This window comes from Watersipora subatra, chromosome 7 (genome assembly GCF_963576615.1).
Source record: "Watersipora subatra chromosome 7, tzWatSuba1.1, whole genome shotgun sequence".
Lineage (NCBI taxonomy): Eukaryota > Metazoa > Bryozoa > Gymnolaemata > Cheilostomatida > Watersiporidae > Watersipora > Watersipora subatra.
The window spans coordinates 31928033-31951439 of NC_088714.1; the positions used below are offsets into that span (position 1 = coordinate 31928033).

A 23407-nucleotide genomic window follows, 5' to 3' on the forward strand; every position below is an offset into this window, starting at 1 on the left:
TCCTACGCTGTGCTCTATAGCGCAAGCGCTCTATCATTTGGGTCCATCAACCACCTCACTACATGTTGGAGTATATTGTGTACATAGTTATTACAGATGCGGATCTGTCATGGCAAATGTGACTACCAGGGTACTAGTTAATAATAGCGGCAACAGAAAACTTCAATATGCACTCATACTGCATGTTTAAAAAAATACCTAACCATTGCGACAACACATGATGCATACACAAATAAATGAAAGAGTGCCACTTTTTGAACCAGCTCATCACATAAGCTGATTGGTGGTTTTCCTTAACCTTGCCAATAATATTCTTGATGAGTTTTAAGCATCCCTTCACCTGTTAACTTCCATGACTGCTTCCTGCAGTAGTATCAGACTATATCATTATTGACTTAGGATTGTCAGCATTTTTCTGAACGATTATTATTATAGTTGTAGAATCGTTTTTTTAGCAAGCAGACCGAATCGTTTCTCTTGGCTGTATCTATGCCTGACTTGCAGTAGATTGTAACATGTACACGTCGGCTTCTACGCTTCACTCACTGACTAATAGGATTGTTTCAAAGTAAACTCTGTTCAGTTGGAATTTTATGTGTCTCTTGGAAACAATTACGTTCAACTTTTCACACTGTTTCTTTATCTAGGTCATAGAGCATTCAGCATGTATAGCATTTGCAATTCACTTAATATTTCAATCAAGGCTGCGAATGTTCCCGTCTTTTGCTTACACCTGCTAGGTTCTGCTGATATAATGGTGCAAAAATATTTTAAGTATGCTCACAACCAATTCGTATTATAGTTACTATAATTTTTATCTCATTTTTCTGATGAAAAATCTATTCATTTTTATGATTCTACTAGTTCTTGCAGGCATGCAAGCGTCATGTGACTGTTTTACTATATTGGCAACCGTTCAGCAAATTCATGCAACATATTTCTATATGAGAGGTTTTTTTAAGAAATGAAAGTAACTGTAAACTTCTGTAGACTTGTGTGAGAAAAAGGATGCGCAGGTTCTTGTCATCGGTGCTACGAACCGACCAGACTCATTGGATCCTGCTCTAAGGCGGGCCGGAAGATTTGATCGAGAAATCAGCATGGGTATTCCTGATAGCAAAGCCAGGGAAAGGTTAGTGACTCCTCATTGGCCATGCTTTACATCTGTTGAAAAAGTTTTGTCAATGCTAGTAACAAATCAAAACGATACTTCACTATGATTGCTCAGAGTCTTCCAATTCATTCGTTTAAATTTGGTATAATCCTTTTCTTGTGTCTGGTTGCGATTATGTCGTAATTGAGGTTGTATGTGTGAATTAGGTTTGCTCAAATATATGGTTGTGTTGCGCTATAAATTGCTGACCTGTTTATATTCGAGTAAATATATGGAGCAAATTTCTCAGCTTCTCTCACCTTACTCACTATCTATATCTCAAGATTGATACAATAATTAACAAAGCCATTAGTACCTGAAACGTTGTGGGGAGGCCTGGCTACACACGCTGACAAACTCGTCTTTTACTTGACCAACACATTTGCCATGTGTCAGCAATGCAGTGTCAATGCATCATTTGAAATGAACGTGTTGGTACAAGTATCTTTGTATCCAAGATTGGCTTTTGAACGACGATGACAGCAGGGCTTCACATGATGACAGTAGGGTTTCACATGATGACAGCAGGGCTTCACATGATGACAGCAGGGCTTCACATGATGACAGCAGGGCTTCACATGATGACAGCAGGCCTTCACATGATGACAGCAGGGCTTCACATGATGGCAGCAGGCCTTCACATGATGACAACAGGCCTTCACATGATGGCAGCAGGGCTTCACATGATGACAGCAGGGCTTCACATGATGGCAGCAGGCCTTCACATGATGACAGCAGGGCTTCACATGATGACAGCAGGGCTTCACATGATGACAGCAGGGCTTAACATGATGACAGCAGGGCTTCACATGACAGTAGGGCTTCACATGATGACAGCAGGGCTTCACATGATGACAGCAGGGCTTCACATGATGACAGTAGGGCTTCACATGATGACAGCAGGGCTTCACATGATGGCAGCAGGCCTTCACATGATGACAGCAGGGCTTCACATGATGACAGTAGGGCTTCACATGATGACAGCAGGGCTTCTCATGATGACAGCAGGGCTTAACATGATGACAGCAGGGTTTCACATGATGACAGCAGGGCTTCACATGATGACAGCAGGGCTTCACATGATGACAGCAGGGCTTCACATGATTACAGTAGGCTTCACCTGAACAACAGCTGTTTATTTAACTGTGAACAAAGATATTCTTACTAGCAAAATATATACAAAAGTCGTTGTCAAATAGAATTTTTTATAAAATATTTCAGATATTTTATTTGGTAATTAAAGATGTTAAAGTTCTTTGTTCTCTAGTTTTATTTATGTCATAAACTTGAAGTATTTTTGTGTGGGGTTGTTTTTATCATTAATATGTAACAGTTTTTCTTTGAGCAACTTAACGCAACGCATAGCTACCATAAATCATTGATGATCCATATTATAATATAAATATTTTGACGATACTTCACTAGCCTTACTCGAACATCCAGCAAAGAGGTCATGGCCTTTACATGATTAAGGCCAATTCTTATCGGCCAATCTATTTGTCAACATGGCGCATCGTTACTAGTTTCGGTGTGCAAAGTCTTTGCAAATATCTATGCTACGCGTCGGCAATGCGTGTCGTAAGTGAGCGTTTAGCCAGGCCTTTACATACTGTGTAAGTTTGTCATACATTTACTGAAACGGTTCTGCACGTATTAAACTGAGAACAAAGTGATTACTTTCCTGAAAGCAGCATAAAGATAGCCGTCAAAACAAACGAAGTTTTATAACTTGTAGTAAAAGTTTTAAAATTTTTGATATTGAGGTAGTTAAATGAATGTCATTCTTAATCGCCTGGTCTTGTTATGGTGTGTCATCACCGTTATTGTGTGTCATCACCGTTATTGTGTGTCATCACCGTTATCGTGTGTCATCACCGTTATCGTGTGTCATCACCGTTATCGTGTGTCATCACCGTTATCGTGTGTCATCACCGTTATCGTGTGTCATCACCGTTATCGTGTGTCATCACCGTTATCGTGTGTCATCACCGTTATCGTGTGTCATCACCGTTATCGTGTGTCATCACCGTTATCGTGTGTCATCACCGTTATCGTGTGTCATCACCGTTATCGTGTGTCATCACCGTTATCGTGTGTCATCACCGTTATCGTGTGTCATCACCGTTATCGTGTGTCATCACCGTTATCGTGTGTCATCACCGTTATCGTGTGTCATCACCGTTATCGTGTGTCATCACCGTTATCGTGTGTCATCACCGTTATCGTGTGTCATCACCGTTATCGTGTGTCATCACCGTTATCGTGTGTCATCACCGTTATCGTGCGTCATCACCGTTATCGTGCGTCATCACCGTTATCGTGCGTCATCACCGTTATCGTGCGTCATCACCGTTATCGTGCGTCATCATCGTTATCGTGCGTCATCATCGTTATGGTGCGTCATCACCGTTATTGTGCGTCATCACCGTTATTGTGCGTCATCACCGTTATTGTGCGTCATCACCGTTATTGTGCGTCATCACCGTTATTGTGCGTCATCACCGTTATTGTGCGTCATCACCGTTATTGTGCGTCATCACCGTTATTGTGCGTCATCACCGTTATTGTGCGTCATCACCGTTATTGTGCGTCATCACCGTTATTGTGCGTCATCACCGTTATTGTGCGTCATCACCGTTATTGTGCGTCATCACCGTTATTGTGCGTCATCACCGTTATTGTGCGTCATCACCGTTATTGTGCGTCATCACCGTTATTGTGCGTCATCACCGTTATTGTGCGTCATCACCGTTATTGTGCGTCATCACCGTTATTGTGCGTCATCACCGTTATTGTGCGTCATCACCGTTATTGTGCGTCATCACCGTTATTGTGCGTCATCACCGTTATTGTGCGTCATCACCGTTATTGTGCGTCATCACCGTTATTGTGCGTCATCACCGTTATTGTGTGTCATTACAGCTCTGTAGTCTGTTAATGTTACTTAGCAGGTCAACGGTTCAAAAGCTACTTTCTATAACAGCTGAACAAACACATGTATTAAAATTGTTTGCTTGAACCTATGGAACAGAGGTTAGCTGTTGTTATTCACGGAGGTAGAAAAAAACTCCAAGAAATTCCATCCTGTATATTCTAAAATTTTAAAGAATGTATCGACTGAAAATATTGTAGGCGTATTACACTTTCTAATATCCACTATTAGCAAACCGTCACGTGCTTGACAGGAGGCTATTTAATTCATGAAGTCACAATTCCTCAATTTTATCACTGTAGTATTGTTTCGGAAATACTTTGCACATGTTGCAGCATATTGAGAGTTTTGTGCAAGGACATTCGTTTGGTCGAAGGCTTTGATTATGCCATGATATCCCATCTCACCCCTGGATACGTTGGCGCTGACCTCAGCTCACTGGTGCGGGAGGCTGCTATGCTCGCGGTTAACGAGGTATTTGCCGAGCTTCAAGGTAAAGCCAAAAGTGACTCAACTCAGAGGGAGGAACAATCTGTGCCAATGGAGTTAGGTGAGACAGTCTGTCTTACTCTGTCTTTTAAAGACTTAAATGTTAGGCGTGATCTTGCTGGGAAATAGTCTGTGACTGTGTGTCAACTGCAGCTTTTTACAATTGGCTCCCAAAGGTGTGACAACCGCAAATTCTACACTTTTCGCAAAACTTGTTATGGGTTAGACAACCTTATTGTAATTTTTATGGAAGAATTTTTAAGCATTCAGTATGCTTGCTCACAATTTGTACTATTAATGGTAAAGTTTTGTTTGTTTGCTGATGTAAGTCAATATTCAACTCAGCTGAAAGCTTCATTCAGTATTTTTAGCAAACCTTTTTATTTTGTTAACCAATTTTTTGTTGAAATTTTTTATACATGTCAGATTAATAGCATAGTCAAGAAAGCACACCTTACTACCAATCTAATTATCTAATACAGTAGACGCTCCTATAACTTAGATTGCAGATAACGTTAACAATTTACGTGAAGTTTTTGTTTTGTACTACGTAAAAAGTTCCATATAACGTAAAGTGTCAAGTGGGGCGAGTTCTCAAATTCGATTTGGATGTTAGTCTATCTTGCCACACTTGCGGACAAAAAAATGACATGCGTATAGCGCTATATCTATTATATATACAACTTTCGCGACATTCTCATTCGCCGTAATAGATCATTAGATGTGTCGGCAAAACAGAGAATAGAATAGCAGAGTAATTATAAGGACGATTGATTGGTGCAGGTGGTACAGCGTCGGTCTACCAATATGAATGTCACGAGTTAGAGTATTGTCAAAAGTTCTTTATCATCTTAACTTTGACCCCTAAGTGCAGATAGACAACGAACAGGTAGAACCGCTTTTTATAGTAAAAAGATTTGGTTTTTTTGCCTTATCATAGACGTATAATATTTGTTATAAGCTTTACTTTGCAGAATAGACTTTGTTGTTTAGAAAAAGTAAGCAAATCGTTGTAAATAAACATTGAAGATGTGCAGTCCCCATCAACTTATTATTAAATTACTGCAATCATGGTCTATAAAACCAGTGAGGTTGATAATGAAAAGGAAAAAAGTTGTCAATACAAACCATTAATACTGCAGCTACGGTGCAGCTCACAAATTAAAAGATTATGTCCAGTTTTTCCTTTTTGCATCGCCAAAAGGGTGAGTTTGAAAAGATCTTGGAACGAATTATGCAATTTAAATGTCCTTTACTGTTCTTATAATGTAAATTCCCTATAACATAAACATTCCTGGGATGGATTATTTACGTTGTAAGAGCGCCTACTGTATATTATTTCCTTAGGTCAGATTGCTAATGATTTTCCCACTATTGTCTTCAGCTGCTTTACTGTGTCAAAACATTTTACTAATTATCTGGTTTTATGATTGTAGGTGATGCTTTACTGACAGTTACGTTACATACAATAATGCAGGTGTGCTTGTAAATATTTATAGGAAATGAGCCCTGTTCAGAGAAATTAGACTTGACTTCAGATTCTAAGGAGCAGGTGAGGAATTATGTGCTCATCACCTTAGATCAGCCTTTGCTAGATAATCATATTGTCATGGTATTATTATACTATATAATATGTTATTAATATAATATATAATATGGTATTATTTTACTATATAAGGTATTATTATAATATATATGATAAGGTATAATTATAATATAATAGCGAAATGCCCAGCCTTGCACGGGTATTAAAAATCAGCTTATAAACAGTGATAGCAATGCCACACTTATAAACTCAGCTTATAAACAATGCCACTTGCATTAGCCTGGCACATTGACAATGGCTAATTTAAGTAAGCAACCCTGGCAGTCTGTTAATACATAGAATTATGTTGCGTCGTAATGGCGAGCTGTAGCGTATTTGCACCCACATAGTGACATAAATCACCCATTGAATCCATCAATCGCGCGTGGCTCAATTGGTAAGGGGTCTGCATGGCGAACGGGAGCGTTTGTGATCAAATATTCCACGATCCAAACTCTTCATTTCAAGATTTCAATAACTATAACTGGGCATACCGAACTACACAAGTGCGCACAAACTTTGAGATTTATATATACTGTAGATATAAGGTATTATTATAATTTTAAATACTGGCGTTTACTGCCATTTCAAATGATGTCTCCAAGTTTCAAACAACGTCCCCAACTTTCAAACAACGTCTCCAAGTTTCAAACAACGTCTCCAAGTTTCAAACAATGTCTCAAAGTTTCAAACAATGTCTCCAAGTTTCAAGCAACGTCTTCAAGTTTCAAACCACGTCTCCAAGTTTTAAGCAACGTCTCCAAGCTTCAAACAATGTGTCCAAGTTTCAAACGATGTCTTCAAGTTTCAAACGATGTCTCCAAGTTTCAAACAATGTCTCCAAGTTTCAAACGACGTTTTCAAGTTTCAAACAATGTCTCCAAGTTTCAAACAACATCTCCAAGTTTCAAGCAACGTCTCCAAGTTTCAAACAGCGTTTCCAAGTTTCAAACAATGTCTCCAAGTTTCAAACAACGTCTCCAAGTTTCAAACCATGTCACCAAGTTTCAAGCAACGTCTCCAAGTTTCAAACAATGTCTCCAAGTTTCAAACATCGTCTTCAAGTTTCAAACAACGTCTCCAAGTTTCAAACAATGTCTCCAAGTTTCAAACAATGTCACCAAGTTTCAAGCAACGTCTCCAAGTTTCAAACAATGTCTCCAAGTTTCAAACATCGTCTTCAAGTTTCAAACAACGTCTCCAAGTTTCAAACAATGTCTCCAAGTTTCAAACAACGTCTCCAAGTTTTAAACAACGTCACCAAGTTTCAAACAACGTCTCCAAGTTTCAAGCAACGTCTCCAAGTTTCAAACAAAGTCTCCAAGTTTCAAACAACGTCTCCAAGTTTATCACTTGTTCCGCTAGTTGAATCAAAAGACTGATGGGAAGTTTGATTTAGTCAAACATTTCATAACCTGTGCATTGTAACAACATGTAACATGAAATGATCAGCTATGCGTGTGTATTTGTAATAACTTATTGAAGGTACGAAAGAAAACTCATCTTGTACTGATATTGTTAAAGGGCAAGTTGTTTGTTTCAGCTCAGAAGAGTTTCCCCAAAATAAGGTGCAGTTTTAGCTAGTGGCCAGATTGTTAGCATAAATTATGATACCAATTAATTTCTCTTTTCTGTTGTTTTATATAAAGCCAAGATAAACAATAACAGGAGTGATTAGGCTATAGTCTAACTCACAACTGTCGAAGTTCTTTTAACCCACACCTGACCTTGACAATAGCTTGGCCGACTTCTGTTTGCCATTTCAGTGGTCTCTTAAACCATTAATTAGCATTAAACATCTCTGCTTTATACTTAGCAGGAGTTTTCATCATTTTAGCAAGAAATATTCCCTGGAGCGGTGACCATAGTGCACTTACTAAAAACACCCAACAGATTTTAGAATTCAGTCCACACATTTTTAGCCGTCAGTATTATAAAGGTTTGCAGGACACATCCATTAACATTTCGAGACTGGTTCAACCCTCCATAGATATGGCTACATATTGACTAGATAACCTTTCATTGTAGGCTTTAACAGTCGAAGAGGTCAGCAAAAGTCAACCAGCAAGCCTAGTAGACTCTGTAAAGTCTTCCTCATTGCCACAAGCAGGTATTCAACTTGCAGTGCAACTACTTACTGTTTCAACTTCTGATATGTCAGAGGCGTATTAATAAGTTGAAATAATCGAGATGGTTTACTTAGGTGCAGTTTGATTAGCAATGTATTTTGTGTATCCATTCATGGAAAAAATAATAAATTGCTGGAAGCGTGCAAATGTTCTTCTCTGTGAGCTTTTCTTAGAGCAGAAGACAGGCAAGAACACAACATGTGTATGTGGCTTTGTGCATATGTATATTTGGAGACACTATATCCTTTCATTTGTGGGCATTTTCTGTTGTTCTGAAATATTCTAATGTAGTAGGTCATAATAGTGTGAGCTCTATAATTCTCATGTAATATACAGGTACTTCTTATGTAATATACAGGCACTTCCCATGTAATATACAGGCACTTCCCGTGTAATATACAGGTACTTCCCATGTAATATACAGGTACTTCCCATGTAATATACAGGTACTGGAAGCAATGAAGAATCTATTTGGAAAAAACCTCCTCCTCTTTCTCCAGAAAAGCTTAAGTCTCTACATATCAGCACAAATCACTTTCTGGTTAGTAAGCTGCCTAGTGCTAGCCGCTAAATAGTAATAAATATAACATTCTGTATATATTCTGCTAAGTAGAAATGTTGGACTAGTGAAGCATACCCTGAAGATGAAGTAAGTTTGTATTTGAAGGCTAATTTCCATGAACATTCAACTAGTAAATGTACTAAACTTGTCTTTTATACTTAAGCCAAACTTTTTCAATGCAATTGATAAAAGCTTGACTTGACTGAAGCTTTATGTTTTGGGTCTTTGATTTATCTCTTACTCTTCTATCTGTTATTTCAACAGCTATTTAAAAACTGCCTGTTGTCCTTAGCTACCGTTTTCTTTGAGATTTATTTAGTCATCATTGAATCTCTAGTTTTGTGACTCGGCATGCTGTGCTATGTTAATGTTATTATAGGTTCAAAGAGATGGATGCCCTGCAGCAAATTTCAAATTCTTGTGACGCAAAAATGTGTTTGCTATTTGTTTTATCTTTGCAATTTCATGTTTATAATTTCTACATGAACGGTACCCTTGTAGGAAGCTGTGAAGATAGTCCAGCCATCTGCCAAGAGGGAGGGTTTTGCTACAGTGCCCGGTGTTACTTGGGAAAATGTAGGCGCACTCAAGTCTATCAGAGAAGAGCTTCAAATGGCAATTCTTGTAAGTGTTTAGTCGAAGTCAGTCTAACCTTTATCAATACTCACAATTGATGATTGGTTCACCTGTTGGCCATGCTCATCATAGCAGCCATGACCTATGACCTGCTGCTTCACCTTTAAGGGACTTCAGTCGTTATGCTGACTGTAGACACGAGCGAGTGAGATTGGTGCGCACGCCCACTAAGCTTTCCACATGTAACGAAATAACTTTCTAACTATCTCATAAAGCGCCCAGAACAGGCAAGCCACTAGCAAGCCACTTCAAGTGTTAAAAGAGCAAGTGAAGCAATTGCTCTATAGTTTATAAGGCAGTTTTGTTATTGACAGCATGTCAGGTTTCATTCATATTTATGATCAAAAGAATGGATTTGCGGTAGTTTATTAGGTAGTCAAAAGAAATCATAAAATAATCATACTGCATTCTTGATATAGAACACAGGTTATGGCATATCGACCCATACTGTCTATCCTTTATAATAAGACTAGCTCTATGTCGTTCATGCGGTTCGCTTAAATTTAATAGTGGCCTGCATGTTGTAACGTCTTTCTAGTTAGTGGTTTGGTCAGGGATCTGCCAGTTTACATGCCCTTGAGTTTGCCACGTAAAAATATTTAGGTAGAGAATGATTGATGTTTTGGCTTTGATATAGTTACTTCAAAGGCAAGTAGCGTTTTATGCTTTTTTTGTTACAACTTTAAAGCCCCTGTCCACGAGATATTTCGAGGAGTTGTTCTCCCACTTGATCCTACTCTCAATTAAGTTTGTCGTAGTTTCACTTTTGTTTTTCTGCACTTCTGGGATAAGTAGGGTTAGGAAATGTTGGCCGCTTTGTACCTGATACCCTTTCAGTATAATTGCAAAGTTTCAAGTTGATTGGAATATTAGTTCTCGAGATATTGCCGAAATACTGAGGGCACATCTAATCAACTGAGAAATGAAGAGTGGCTGCTGATAGAACATCAGTTTCTAATGACACACTGGTTGAAATTCTTGGTAGTGAAGGATCAAAAATAGAGCAAGCTGGAAAACTTGTTCGCATCAGCAAGAAGGTCTCTACATTAAAACTGTTTGTTTTTCATACATAACAAGTATATACTCTTATCAGACTTTTATACATAACAAATATGCACTCTCTATCACACTCAGTGTATTGCAATCATTATGTTTCTTCAGTTCCTTCTAAAAGATCACTTTTTTTCAAAAAAAAACTTACTCTATTGAATTTTTTTTTTTTCATTGATATTTACAAGCTTAAAAATTCAATATGCCATTCAGTTCAAAAGGAATTGTGTTATTTCAAGTACCATCACAGTTGATGGCAAGTTGTTAATAAAGGTCCGAGGTCATTCATAGATACGCAAGACTAGTCTTCGAAGTGTTAAAGAGTTATAGAAGGTTGGATGATTATCGGCATAGTTGAAGGTAAATCGCATTTTGTCCGATTTGTTGCAGGCTCCTGTCAAGTATCCTGAGCAGTTCAAGTCACTAGGGCTTAGCGCTCCTGCAGGGGTGCTGTTGGCAGGGCCCCCTGGGTGTGGTAAAACGTTGCTCGCCAAGGCTATAGCTAACGAATCTGGTATCAACTTTATCTCTGTTAAAGGTCCAGAGCTCATCAATATGGTGAGTAAATAAATCATTGTGTACCGTGAGCCGCATAGAATTTATGAAGATATCTAAATTTAATTAATGATAACATCTAGCATATAATTGTATTACAAGAAATATAATACAAAATAATATAGTGATTAATGGTAAGTAATTAAAAATTTACCATTGAAAATCAAGTGACACTATTGCAATCGTCTTTGTCATTCTCAAGACCTGTATCGGCTTCGATTTGTTGAATAATTCCGTGTTCATTGGTAACGCCAGCTTTGGCCTGCGCTTGTTGGAGAAGAACCTGTCCAGTCCTAATCGAGCTTGATCTAAGGCAATGGATCAAACGCAATGGATTATCCGTAGAGCTATCGAAAGCGTTGGTTAACCCGCATCCCTTGAGCGACTTGATGATTAGATCATCTGGCTATTGACTCCATGCATCGACTATTCATTTCAAATAGACTTTCATTGATGGGGCCTGCGTGTTTATGGACGCTGTGTAGCTCTTTTCGCCGTGCACCATCCAACTATCGTAAAACTTGTTGATTTTACTCTTAAATGGGGCGATCCAGTAGACGTCGGAGGCCTGTATAAACTTGGTGCAGCCTCCTGGAATAATGGCCGCATCGATCCAAAGTTTTTTCAAGTGCTTAGTTGCATCGCTAATATGACATCTGTATGAGTGCCAGACAAGGAGGCAATTTCCAAACATAGAATAACCTAAAATTTTCTGCAGAAAATCAGAAGCCAGTCGTTGAAGAAAGAGCAGCCGGCACAACACAGACAGAGAGTATGCTTAAACTTGTTGATGATTTCTTTACTTGGTCGCTTGTTGTTTAGCAGGACATATTGTCGACATTTGAATCCATCAGATCGAGCTGTCAGCATGACAGTAACGTGTATCTTGTCGTGACTGCTCGTCTCTACAGGAACCTCGACACATCATCTGCATATGGCCAAGAGCCATATGGCCAAGAGCCACACGGTTCGACTTTAGTATGCTTTGTACAAAATATTTCTGTTTTATGAGTAGTTAATTAGCCTATCATGTCTATACTTAAGCGAAAGGAAGCAATCATCTGATTAACTTGAGCCAATAGAAAATATGATTACAGCTTACCCTGAGCTTCGTTTCTCTTTGCAAAAACCTTATTTTTTATCACATTGTCTTTTACACAATGACCAGTCGTGTCAGACGCATTACAGCTACCGAGGTTTTACTAAATGTACATCAATGGGCTTCTGATGATTACCTATTGAACAACATTACTACTGAGAGTGATTATTCTATTTTTAACAGTAATTATAATGCAGTAAGCTATAATAATATTGATAACTTGTCCGACTCAAACATGCTTAAGGTAATAGCGAAAATGGCTGACAAAATGTTTGAGCTCAATTTTGCAACACCTGCCTTTTATATGGCATCAGCTGATGTAAGATTTTATGCTGCTTAATTTGGTATCGAAATATTTAGATCGTTTTGGTCAAAATTTTTGACAATTTATATGCACCCTTGTCAATTATTAGGCTTGACCAAAAAGGAAATTATGTCCCGGTAAAAAGTTAATTTACTTGCAAAAGATTTAATGGGCATTCCGTTAATTTGATTGATTCATAATTGTATTGTTTAGATTACGCGTCTAGTTTATGGAAGTAGACTTCCGTCTAACCATGTCTAATGCATAGCCACTTTTTCATGAAGACAACTACCTACAATGCGGCTAAATTTTCACAATGTAGCCACGCCTCAGCAACAGCAAAATTTCATAACTCAATCATAACTCAATCATACCTCTACAACACAGCACCCTTCTATAACATTCTCTCAACTGCTCTTTCCTTGCCATCAACAGTACAGAATAGCCACACTAGCAGCACTAAGATTCAGATCAGACAGCTCATGGTAAATCTGGTTGAACTCAGTATTGGCAGCAAGCACCTTCGACTAGTGTCATTATTCCTATTAAGTACTCTTTAGTGAATTCAACTAAAAGCACAAGTTTACAGTCCTAAGTTTTCTGTTTTAATCACTCTTGAATATAATACACAACTTGTTATCAACAATTCTCAAAATCTGGTTGGCTCTTGTGTATAAATTTCTCTGCTGCTTGTTGCGATTAGAGTTCCGTCAATGCCCAAAAGCTACCCATGAGTAAACATGGCATCATCGCTTTTGTTTTTAGTTTTATATGTATTTGGGTGCTTTTTATGGTATTGGATGAGCTGACGGGAATCTAATTGAAAGGAATCTAAAGTCAGTTAATTCTGCTGCCTTGGTTTCATTGCAGTATGTAGGAGAGAGTGAGAAGGCTGTCCGACAAGTATTCCAGCGGGCGAGAAACTCCTCACCTTGCGTTGTGTTCTTTGATGAACTTGATTCCCTTTGTCCTCGAAGATCCCTCAACAAAACTGACGTATGTACAGCATCAGCATTCATAGAAATAAGAGTTGTCTTAGTTTAGAGTCAGGCTGTTAGTTGTACAGAAGCTATAGTTGAGATAGATAAGAGAGGTTACCTTATAGTTTATACTATACAAAAATATGCAGACTTGACTTAAATTTGTTGACTTGGAAATATCTGCCATACACTTGGCAGTATTTGTGGCGGGATTTTATTCTTATCTGAAGTCTGTGTATTTTTCTGCTTTGTATTTTTATGTTGAGTTGATTTTTGTTTGACTATATAAAAACAAAAGCCAATTTATCGCAGTTAATTTATGTCAAATTGAACAATAACTATAAATAGATAGAGCTTATATAAATTATAACTTATATTTCAACTAAAGTTACAAGGCTTACAAGATATGGGAGTACAAAACTTTGACTGCTTTTGTTTGTCATCTTAACGTAGTAATTTGCAGTAGATTCAGATGTGAATTGTTCACATATACTGTTTGGTAAAGAATTGCATAACATTTGTCATTATAATATTAGGTGAAATATATATAGTTTTGTGTCCGCAGGGAGGCTCTGGTTCACGGATTGTAAATCAACTTCTCACTGAGATGGATGGGCTCCAGGAAAGAAAGCAAGTGTTTGTCATGGGAGCTACAAACAGACCAGGTGACTACCGGCCATACGTGTCTCTCATTTACATTCTAGCCTTTTTATCTCTCATGACATAAACACTCTAGGGATCATTGTCTCTCATTATATAAGCACAATGATAGGATCATAGAGTTATCTCCTCCTAGAGTGATAACAACACGAGCGTTTTTGGTGCCAACAAGGAGCGTTTAGGCCACGCCCCTTTTTTGTGCTAGTCAATCGTAGTGATTGAATAGATTAATAACATCAGCCATGAGGATGGTTAAACGTAGATCATGAATTTCCACAATTAAGATAGTAATTATTGCTCATATTAAAGAAATGATGATTATAGTTTTTTACTCTAATATATGCTTATTATTTAAAGCACTTCCATGCCTACATGACTTGCAAAGACACTGATTAGTGTAGATAGTATTAAGTGAGTGAGTTCATGCAATCAGTTAGTTACTCATAGATAAGATAGATAGTCATACTGGGGTTGTATTACATTGGTGTGATGGGAAGCTAATCGACTGCTATCAACTGAAAGTCTTGACATTGTATGGTGACAGAGTGATTCATTGACACCACAGTCCACAAACAGCCCTTGCATGTAATATTACATGTAGATTTCAATACATATCAATCAAATATATAGACTAGCTTGAAGCAAAGATGTCCACTAGTTAGTGGACATCCAAAAAAGTTGTTAGAGTGGCAAATGTTGTTATATGTGGATATGTTAAATAAAAATAAATTATACTTAATTATACTGAATTATAATTATATAAAAATAAAATAGACGTTTTTATTACTTTATTTATTAAATAATTTTTTATTGTAATCATAGCTAAACAGATTATATTTAGCCATTACTTGCTAATTATTTCACATTTACATTTAAACACATTTGCAGTTTTATTTTTCTTCCTAATTTATTTCAACAAAAAACTTCTTTCATGATATGAAATTCAAAATTTGTAGTTGTTTGAAAAAGCTTGAAAACCTTTACAGTTGTTTTTATTTTCACTCTTCCCTTCCTTTATTTCAATTACACAAAACACTTCTCATGATATGTAGTTTGAAAGTTAGAGTGGCAAATGTTGTTATATGTTAAATAAAAATAAATTATAGTTAATTATACTAAATTATAATTATATAAAAATAAACTTTTTTATTACCTTAATAAATAATTTTTTATTGCAATCATAGCTAAACAGATTATATTTAGTCATTACTTGCTAATTATTTTATATTTAAACACATTTACAGTTTTATTTTTCTTCCTAATTTATTTCAACAAAACGCTTCTTTCAGGATATGAAATTTAAAAGTTGTAGTTGTTTGAAAAAGCTTGAAAACCTTTACAGTTGTTTTCTTTTTTCTCTTAATTCATTTGAACTGCTTAAAAATATTTTCTCATGATATGAAGTTTAAAAGTTAGAATGGTAAATGTTATATAAAAATAAATTTTCTGTCCAAAGACTTTTTTTATTACTCGGGCAACGCCGGGTAGCACAAAAAAGGGGCGTAGCCTAAACGCTCCTTGTTGGCACCGGAAACGCTCGTGTTGTTGAAGGCACTGTTATCACTTTAGGGGGAGATAAGTCTATGGATAAGATAGATAGTGTACCAATAGAGCGGTACACTCTAATCAAAATATTCCACAGTCAGTAATATTTTAGGCTGAGCAGCTCTATTTTTGTAATAGATTTAATTTCCATATCAGTTTTTAATCTGCTAATTGGACCAAAATTGAGCTGTCAAGTTTGAAGTATAGGCTGGTTTGACAGTTTTATGAAGGTGTTGTGTTATTAGCTCAGTGTTTATCATATGTAATCATGTTATGGCATCAATCTCTATGTCTAATCTTAATGGTCCTTGGCTTGTCGAAGTTGGCTTCCTGTTTACTATGTCTGATGATTGGCTGCAGATATAATAGACCCTGCTGTGCTGAGACCAGGGAGGTTGGACAAAACCCTCCATGTTGGCCTGCCCACTCTCGACGACAGAACAGATATTCTTAAGACTATAACAAAGAACTGTACCAAACCTTTTATAGAAGGTGTAGACCTCGCTGTCCTTGCTGCCAGGAAAGAATGTGATGGTTTTAGGTAAATTGGCAGCAGATTACCATAAAGGACTCTGTTTTTTTATAGACCTAAAAAGGATGAAGATCGCTTGCTTGCATATTATTTACGCATGTGAGTGTTTGTATGCAGTTTTGGAGTTGCCTATTTTGTTTTAAATTTGTCGAGGGGGTTGTTTATAGATAATTATTAGAAGATTTTAATTTTCTAAAGTTGTTTAGGCTTTTATCTTTTTTCATGCTGTTCTGTTTTTCTAATGACTTCCCTCGTCTCCATTGATACTGAAAAAACATGAATACATGAAGAAATTGCTCCCAAAACTTCTGGACATAAATCACTTGCCAAGACTGTCATAGAAACTCAAATAAAAATTGTTGTAATAGTTACTGATCCACTCATGTCAAACCCTCTATATCTATCTCACTTGTCTAACAAGCTTCTTCACACCTCTTTGATTTGCTGCTGCAGCGGAGCAGACCTGACAGCGGTGGTGAGGGAGGCTTCGATGGCTGCCATGAAAGATTACATATCTCAGGAGGCAGCTGGTGCCACTTCTTCCCCTGCTGCAATAGTCCTCAGGCAGGAGCATTTTGATATTGCTTTAAGTAAACTCAAACCGTCCATTTCTGCTAAGGTATGTGTGCACTTCATTTCAGACAGTTTTATCTACGTTTGACGTTGTCATAATGTAATATTGTGTTTATTCATAACTTGTCACCTATTCTCCTTTATTGTTATCTTGTTACATCGCTGCCTTTATATATTTTCAAGACATAATTATCAAAATTTCAATTGTGTATTTGATAAATGACACAATGCAATATGCATATGTAAAGCAGTATTATTTTACAATTTATTAAAGGTTTACTTGCAACAAAATTCACATTACAGTTGTTTAGTATCAAAAGGTTCACAATGTCTTACTGTGCTGTGTTGTATGTGCAAAATATGTTGAAATGTGATTACAAGCTCTTAAAAGCTCAAAAGCGAACAATTAATCGCAGCCATTACGAAAACGCCGCAGTTTGGAATCTCTTTATTTTGATGATGTACTCAAACTTTGTGGTTATTGTTTTGAAATGTAATGCTATCAAGTAAAATTAAAGGGCTCAATATAAAACGTCTTGTAGCACTGGTTTATGGCAAACACTTCAGGTTTTACCGGAAAGCACGTATCAAATATAGATGCTCGCTACTTTACAGTTTCATTTCAGCCTGATCTAATCATCTAGTTGTAATCTGATCATGTGGCCCATACTTCCTGCCAAATGGCGCGAACAGTTTCTGCAGCATTTTTCTACTCTCACAGGTGACCAACAGGCTCCTCATGTTTAGCAGAGTATGATATGCACTCTTTCAAGCCAAGGTTAAAAAATTAAAAGAATTGTTACTGTAGGTTTTGAGATATCAGTGCTCAAAGTGACAGAATTACAATGATGATGAAATAGATGCGTAAGGACAATAGACATGGTTTTATTGAACGCGTGAAGTAGATTTTTAAAAATATTTCGACGAATGAGTTTGCGTGAAAGTGTAAACAGAGGCCATCGTGTTCAGCAACATCCCATTTCAGCCGCTTTGGAAAGGGATTCCAACCTATGGCGTTTTCGTGATGGCTGCGATAAACTGTTCGTTTTTTAGCTTTTAAGAGCTTGTAATCACATTCCCACATATTTTGCACCTACAACACAACAAAATAAGACAGTGAATCTTTTGGTACCAAATAACTGTAATGTGAATGTTGTTGCACATCAACCTTTAAAACAAATTGTATTATAATCATATAAAATCAGGATTATAATCATTATTAATGAGGCAGTTTATCAGGCAATTATAAGTCATAAAAATATTGGTAATAATAATCATATAAACAATGTATAACAAATAGTAAGTAACATGGTAGTAAGGAACATAGTAGTAAGTACCGGGTAAGATAAATGCTGGGAAAGAGTAACGAGTAATTGTCAGTGTTATGAAGCAGTTGTAAATAGGAACAGTTGGTAATTATTAGTATCTAGCTTATTGATATTACTGTCTAAAAATAGCTAATGTTTCTATAAGCAACTCTGTACAGACATTTGGATATTGGTCAGCTTCTTAAGGCTGCCAGGTTATGTTACATTGTGGCACTACAATGGTCAGCTTCTCAAGGCTGCCAGGTTATGTTACATTGTGGCACTACAATGGTCAGCTTCTCAAGGCTGCCAGGTTATGTTACATTGTGGCACTACAATGGTCAGCTTCTCAAGGCTGCCAGGTTATGTTACATTGTGGCACTACAATGGTCAGCTTCTCAAGGCTGCCAGGTTATGTTACATTGTGGCACTACAATGGTCAGCTTCTCAAGGCTGCCAGGTTATGTTACATTGTGGCACTACAATGGTCAGCTTCTCAAGGCTGCCAGGTTATGTTACATTGTGGCACTACAATGGTCAGCTTCTCAAGGCTGCCAGGTTATGTTACATTGTGGCACTACAATGGTCAGCTTCTCAAGGCTGCCAGGTTATGTTACATTGTGGCACTACAATGGTCAGCTTCTTAAGGCTGCCAGGTTATGTTACATTGTGGCACTACAATGGTCAGCTTCTCAAGGCTGCCAGGTTATGTTACATTGTGGCACTACAATGGTCAGCTTCTCAAGGCTGCCAGGTTATGTTACATTGTGGCACTACAATGGTCAGCTTCTCAAGGCTGCCAGGTTATGTTACATTGTGGCACTACAATGGTCAGCTTCTTAAGGCTGCCAGGTTATGTTACATTGTGGCACTACAAATTTATATTTGAGTCAAAAGGTCGACTTCTACAGATTATTGTGACATTTAGGTTCTCGCAGTAAAGTAAAATAGCTTAAACAAAGAAGAATTTAATTTTATACAACTCCCAGTAGTGTTTTTAGGCCCCGACATCAACAGCTCTTTTTTTAGTTTAGAGTGTGTTCACTTCATCTGAATTGTCATTTTTGAAGCATAACCTTTGATATAGTTTGGTTGAAATCTTCAAATAAAAAGCAAAACAGTTGGAAAATAGATTAGAAGTACTAAAATATCATATATGCACATATGCCTTGTTTTGTGGGAATGGCCTCAAATTTTCTATATAGAAAAGATTCAGTCTTCCTTTTATTGCTAATTGCAATAAAAAATGTGGGCTGTGAAAAATTATTGGCATTACAACTACGAGAAATTATCGGCATTGCTACTACGAGAAATTATCGGCATTGCTACTACGTGCAAGGAATGTGTTTTTAATGCGGGACATAAACTGGCAATGTGTTTGCAGTTGAGGAAGCTCACTGTCGTCAGAAGAAATATTTTGTTAGTATAAAATAGGCTGGCAATGCTTAGGGATATACTGGTAGCTGAGGTAATGTGCTGGCAATGCATAGGGATACACTGGTAGCTGAGGTAATGTACTGGCAATGCATAGGGATACACTGGTAGCTGAGGTAATGTACTGACAATGCATAGGGATACACTGGTAGCTGAGGTAATGTACTGGCAATGCATAGGGATACACTGGTAGCTGAGGTAATGTACTGGCAATGCATAGGGATACACTGGTAGCTGAGGTAATGTGCTGGCAATACATAGGGATACACTGGTAGCTGAGGTTATGTGCTGGCAATGCATAGGGATACACTTGTAGCTGAGGCAATGTACTGGCAATGCATAGGGATACACTGGTAGCTGAGGTAATGTGCTGGCAATGCATAGGGATACATTTGTAGCTTAGGTAATGTACTGGCAATGCATATGGATACACTGGTAGCTGAGGCAATGTACTGGCAATGCATAGGGATACACTGGTAGCTGAGGTAATGTGCTGGCAATGCATAGGGATACATTTGTAGCTTAGGTAATGTACTGGCAATGCATATGGATACACTGGTAGCTGAGGTAATGTACTGGCAATGCATAGGGATACACTGGTAGCTGAGGTAATGTACTGACAATGCATAGGGATACACTGGTAGCTGAGGCAATGTACTGGCAATGCATAGGGATACACTGGCAGCTGAGGTAATGTACTGGCAATGCATAGGGATACACTTGTAGCTGAGGCAATGTACTGGCAATGCATAGGGATACACTGGTAGCTGAGGTAATGTGCTGGCAATGCATAGGGATACATTTGTAGCTTAGGTAATGTACTGGCAATGCATAGGGATACACCGGTAGCTGAGGTAATGTACTGGCAATGCATAGCGATACACTGGTAGCTGAGGTAATGTACTGGCAATGCATAGGGATACATTGGTAGCTGAGGTAATGTACTGGCAATGCATAGCGATACACTGGTAGGTGAGGTAATGTACTGGCAATGCATAGGGATACACTGGTAGCTGAGGTAATGTACTGGCAATGCATAGGGATACACTGGTAGCTGAGGCAATGTACTGGCAATGCATAGGGATACACTGGCAGCTGAGGTAATGTACTGGCAATGCATAGGGATACACTGGTAGCTGAGGTAATGTACTGGCAATGCATAGGGACACACTGGTAGCTGAGGTAATGTACTAGCAATACATAGGGATACACTGGCAGCTGAGGTAATGTACTGGCAATGCATAGGGATACACTGGTAGCTGAGGTAATGTACTGGCAATGCATAGGGATACACTGGTAGCTGAGGTAATGTACTAGCAATGCATAGGGATACACTGGCAGCTGAGGTAATGTACTGGCAATGCATAGGGATACACTGGCAGCTGAGGTAGTGTGCTAGCAGTCTAGGGAAATTGTTGTCAATGCTGCCAGAAACATCCTGGCAAGCTTTCTATGCCAGTAGCTGTTTTCCTTTCAATATCGGCCCATCTTCCACTTTGTAATCTCTCTACTAAAGGTTATTCTGTTAACGAGTTGTAGATTTATGTGCTGCGCTTTTAGCTAACATTTCAAACTAGTTGAAACTTTCAATTGTTCACTCGCAATGAACTCAGTTCTGCTGTACACACGAACGTTGTAGGATCGACTGCATTATGAAATATCAGCCAGTAAATGATGAGCCAAAGGCATCAAAGCTGACAAACTGGATTTTCGGATAGCCAAACTCTGAGTCGAAAGACATTTGGCAGACATAAAGTTGGCCGCTGGAATTTGGCTTACCGAACACTTGGCCGAATGGAAACAGCCGATACTTTAGAGTTTATTGTAAGAACTCATGTGGTTAAGATATTTATTATAGAGGAGAAATTCCATAAAAAAGTGTAAGATTTAGTAAAATTAAATATAGTTAAATTTATTTTAGAGAAAATCAATAAAAAGGATTTAAATATTGTGATTTAGATTGGGATTTGAATAATGGATCTCAGAATATCCTCTGTTTTATAGGACTCGTAGTTCTTGAAAGTAGACCCGAACTTCATATCTGATATTTCTATTTAAACATCAAGCAATGACTTTTCTTCCTCGTGTTGTCGGTGTAATTCTCATTATCTGTAAATATAAATATCCACTGAGCCAAATGTTCTTTCGGTCATATGTACGTCTGCCAAATGTCTTTCGGCCAAAGGTCTGCTCAGGGATTTTCATTTCTTCAGACACTTGATAATATTGACTACAGTTGCTGCTGTTAACACTTGCCACCCTTAAATCTGCGTTAGCAAACTAAACTGAAACACAATTATCTCTATCAGTAAAAATATCCGCAGCCAGGTTATCTGTTTAAATTCCTTCTCAATACTAATAATAGGATAATTTGATTAGCAACTACCTTTCACCTGAAAAGACGTTTTGTTGTGGAATTGGATTTTTAATAATTCAATTGGTTTTTACATGTTCTAAACTGTTATGTTATGATTCCATCGTTATTAGGAATATTATATCGTCATTATGGCCAGGTTCTGTCTTCAGTAAGGCAAGAATTTCTCCTCTAGTCTCCATGAACACATTGTATATGTAAATACAACTTGCTATGAGAAATATTAATCATTCACTGTTGTGTTGCTCAAATATTGTGATCTATCATGCTCTCAATGGGATGCATACGGCTGTAAGCATCTGGTATAATACAGCTTTGATTTCCATTGTGTCATCCACTATTGTTAGGTTACAGCTACTGAGATTAACATTTCGGGGTATCCATGTTTAACAACATGTTTTATTCGTACTTCCTGTTTAATTGTCAATAACAATCAAGCTAACAATATGTTTGCTGAGAAAATTGTGCTTTCAACTCATCTGCAATCAATTTTTAATTTTATCATATGAAAAATAAAATTATATAATATATTTTTCTAATTTATCAAAGAATGTGCAAGCATAATTTGCTGGTAGGGTTTGAGCAATAAAAAAGCATTGTGAGCAAACACTGACATGTTATATATACTGTCTGTGAGCAAACTCTGATATGTTATACATACTGTCTTTGAGCAAACACTGACATGTTATACATACTCTGTGTGAACAAACACTGACATGTTATACATACTGCCTGTGAGCAAACACTGACACGTTATACATACTGTGTGTGAGCAAACACTGACACGTTATACATACTGTGTGTGAGCAAACACTGACACGTTATACATACTGTGTGTGAGCAAACACTGACACATTATATATACTGTGTGTGAGCAAACCCTGACATGTTATACATACTGTGTGTGAGCAAACCCTGACACGTTATACATACTGTGTGTGAGCAAACACTGACACGTTATACATACTGTGTGTGAGCAAACACTGACACGTTATACATACTGTGTGGGAGCAAACACTGACACGTTATACATGTATATACTGTGTGTGAGCAAACCCTGACATGTTATACATACTGTGTGTGAGCAAACACTGACACGTTATACATACTGTGTGTGAGCAAACACTGACACGTTATACATACTGTGTGGGAGCAAACACTGACACGTTATACATGTATATACTGTGTGTGAGCAAACCCTGACATGTTATACATACTGTGTGTGAGCAAACACTGACACGTTATACATACTGTGTGTAAGCAAACACTGACAGGTTATACATACCGTGGGTGTGCAAACACTCACACTAGTTAGTATTCGTACAAAAGGCTCGTTATTATATCTACTGTATATGCTATATACCACTCTTTTTTTATATTAGTGTGCTTGCCAGTATAGTGCACTGTGAGGGATTGTCATGACAAATCAGTATATGGAGAATTATTCCATGAGGCGAAGAAGCTGCATAGTGGTGTAGTGGTAGTGGGCTTGCCTATGAATCGGATGC

At 37.7% G+C, this 23407-nt stretch overlaps 1 protein-coding gene across 1 annotated transcript in view; it reads left to right on the forward strand.

Annotated features, from left to right (window-relative positions):
* The window catches only part of LOC137400679 (nuclear valosin-containing protein-like), a 36275-nt gene extending 13847 nt beyond the window's left edge, over positions 1 to 22428 (forward strand). Inside the window, exons 14-25 of the mRNA XM_068087011.1 lie at positions 991 to 1132; positions 4421 to 4635; positions 6074 to 6126; positions 8188 to 8269; positions 8735 to 8829; positions 9352 to 9474; positions 10927 to 11094; positions 13365 to 13490; positions 14040 to 14139; positions 16040 to 16220; positions 16665 to 16830; positions 21165 to 22428. Of these exons, the coding sequence (XP_067943112.1) occupies positions 991 to 1132; positions 4421 to 4635; positions 6074 to 6126; positions 8188 to 8269; positions 8735 to 8829; positions 9352 to 9474; positions 10927 to 11094; positions 13365 to 13490; positions 14040 to 14139; positions 16040 to 16220; positions 16665 to 16830; positions 21165 to 21200 (1487 nt within the window). The 3' untranslated portion in view covers positions 21201 to 22428. The remainder of the gene's footprint in view (positions 1 to 990; positions 1133 to 4420; positions 4636 to 6073; positions 6127 to 8187; positions 8270 to 8734; positions 8830 to 9351; positions 9475 to 10926; positions 11095 to 13364; positions 13491 to 14039; positions 14140 to 16039; positions 16221 to 16664; positions 16831 to 21164) is intronic.
* The last annotated feature ends 979 nt before the right edge of the window (positions 22429 to 23407 follow it).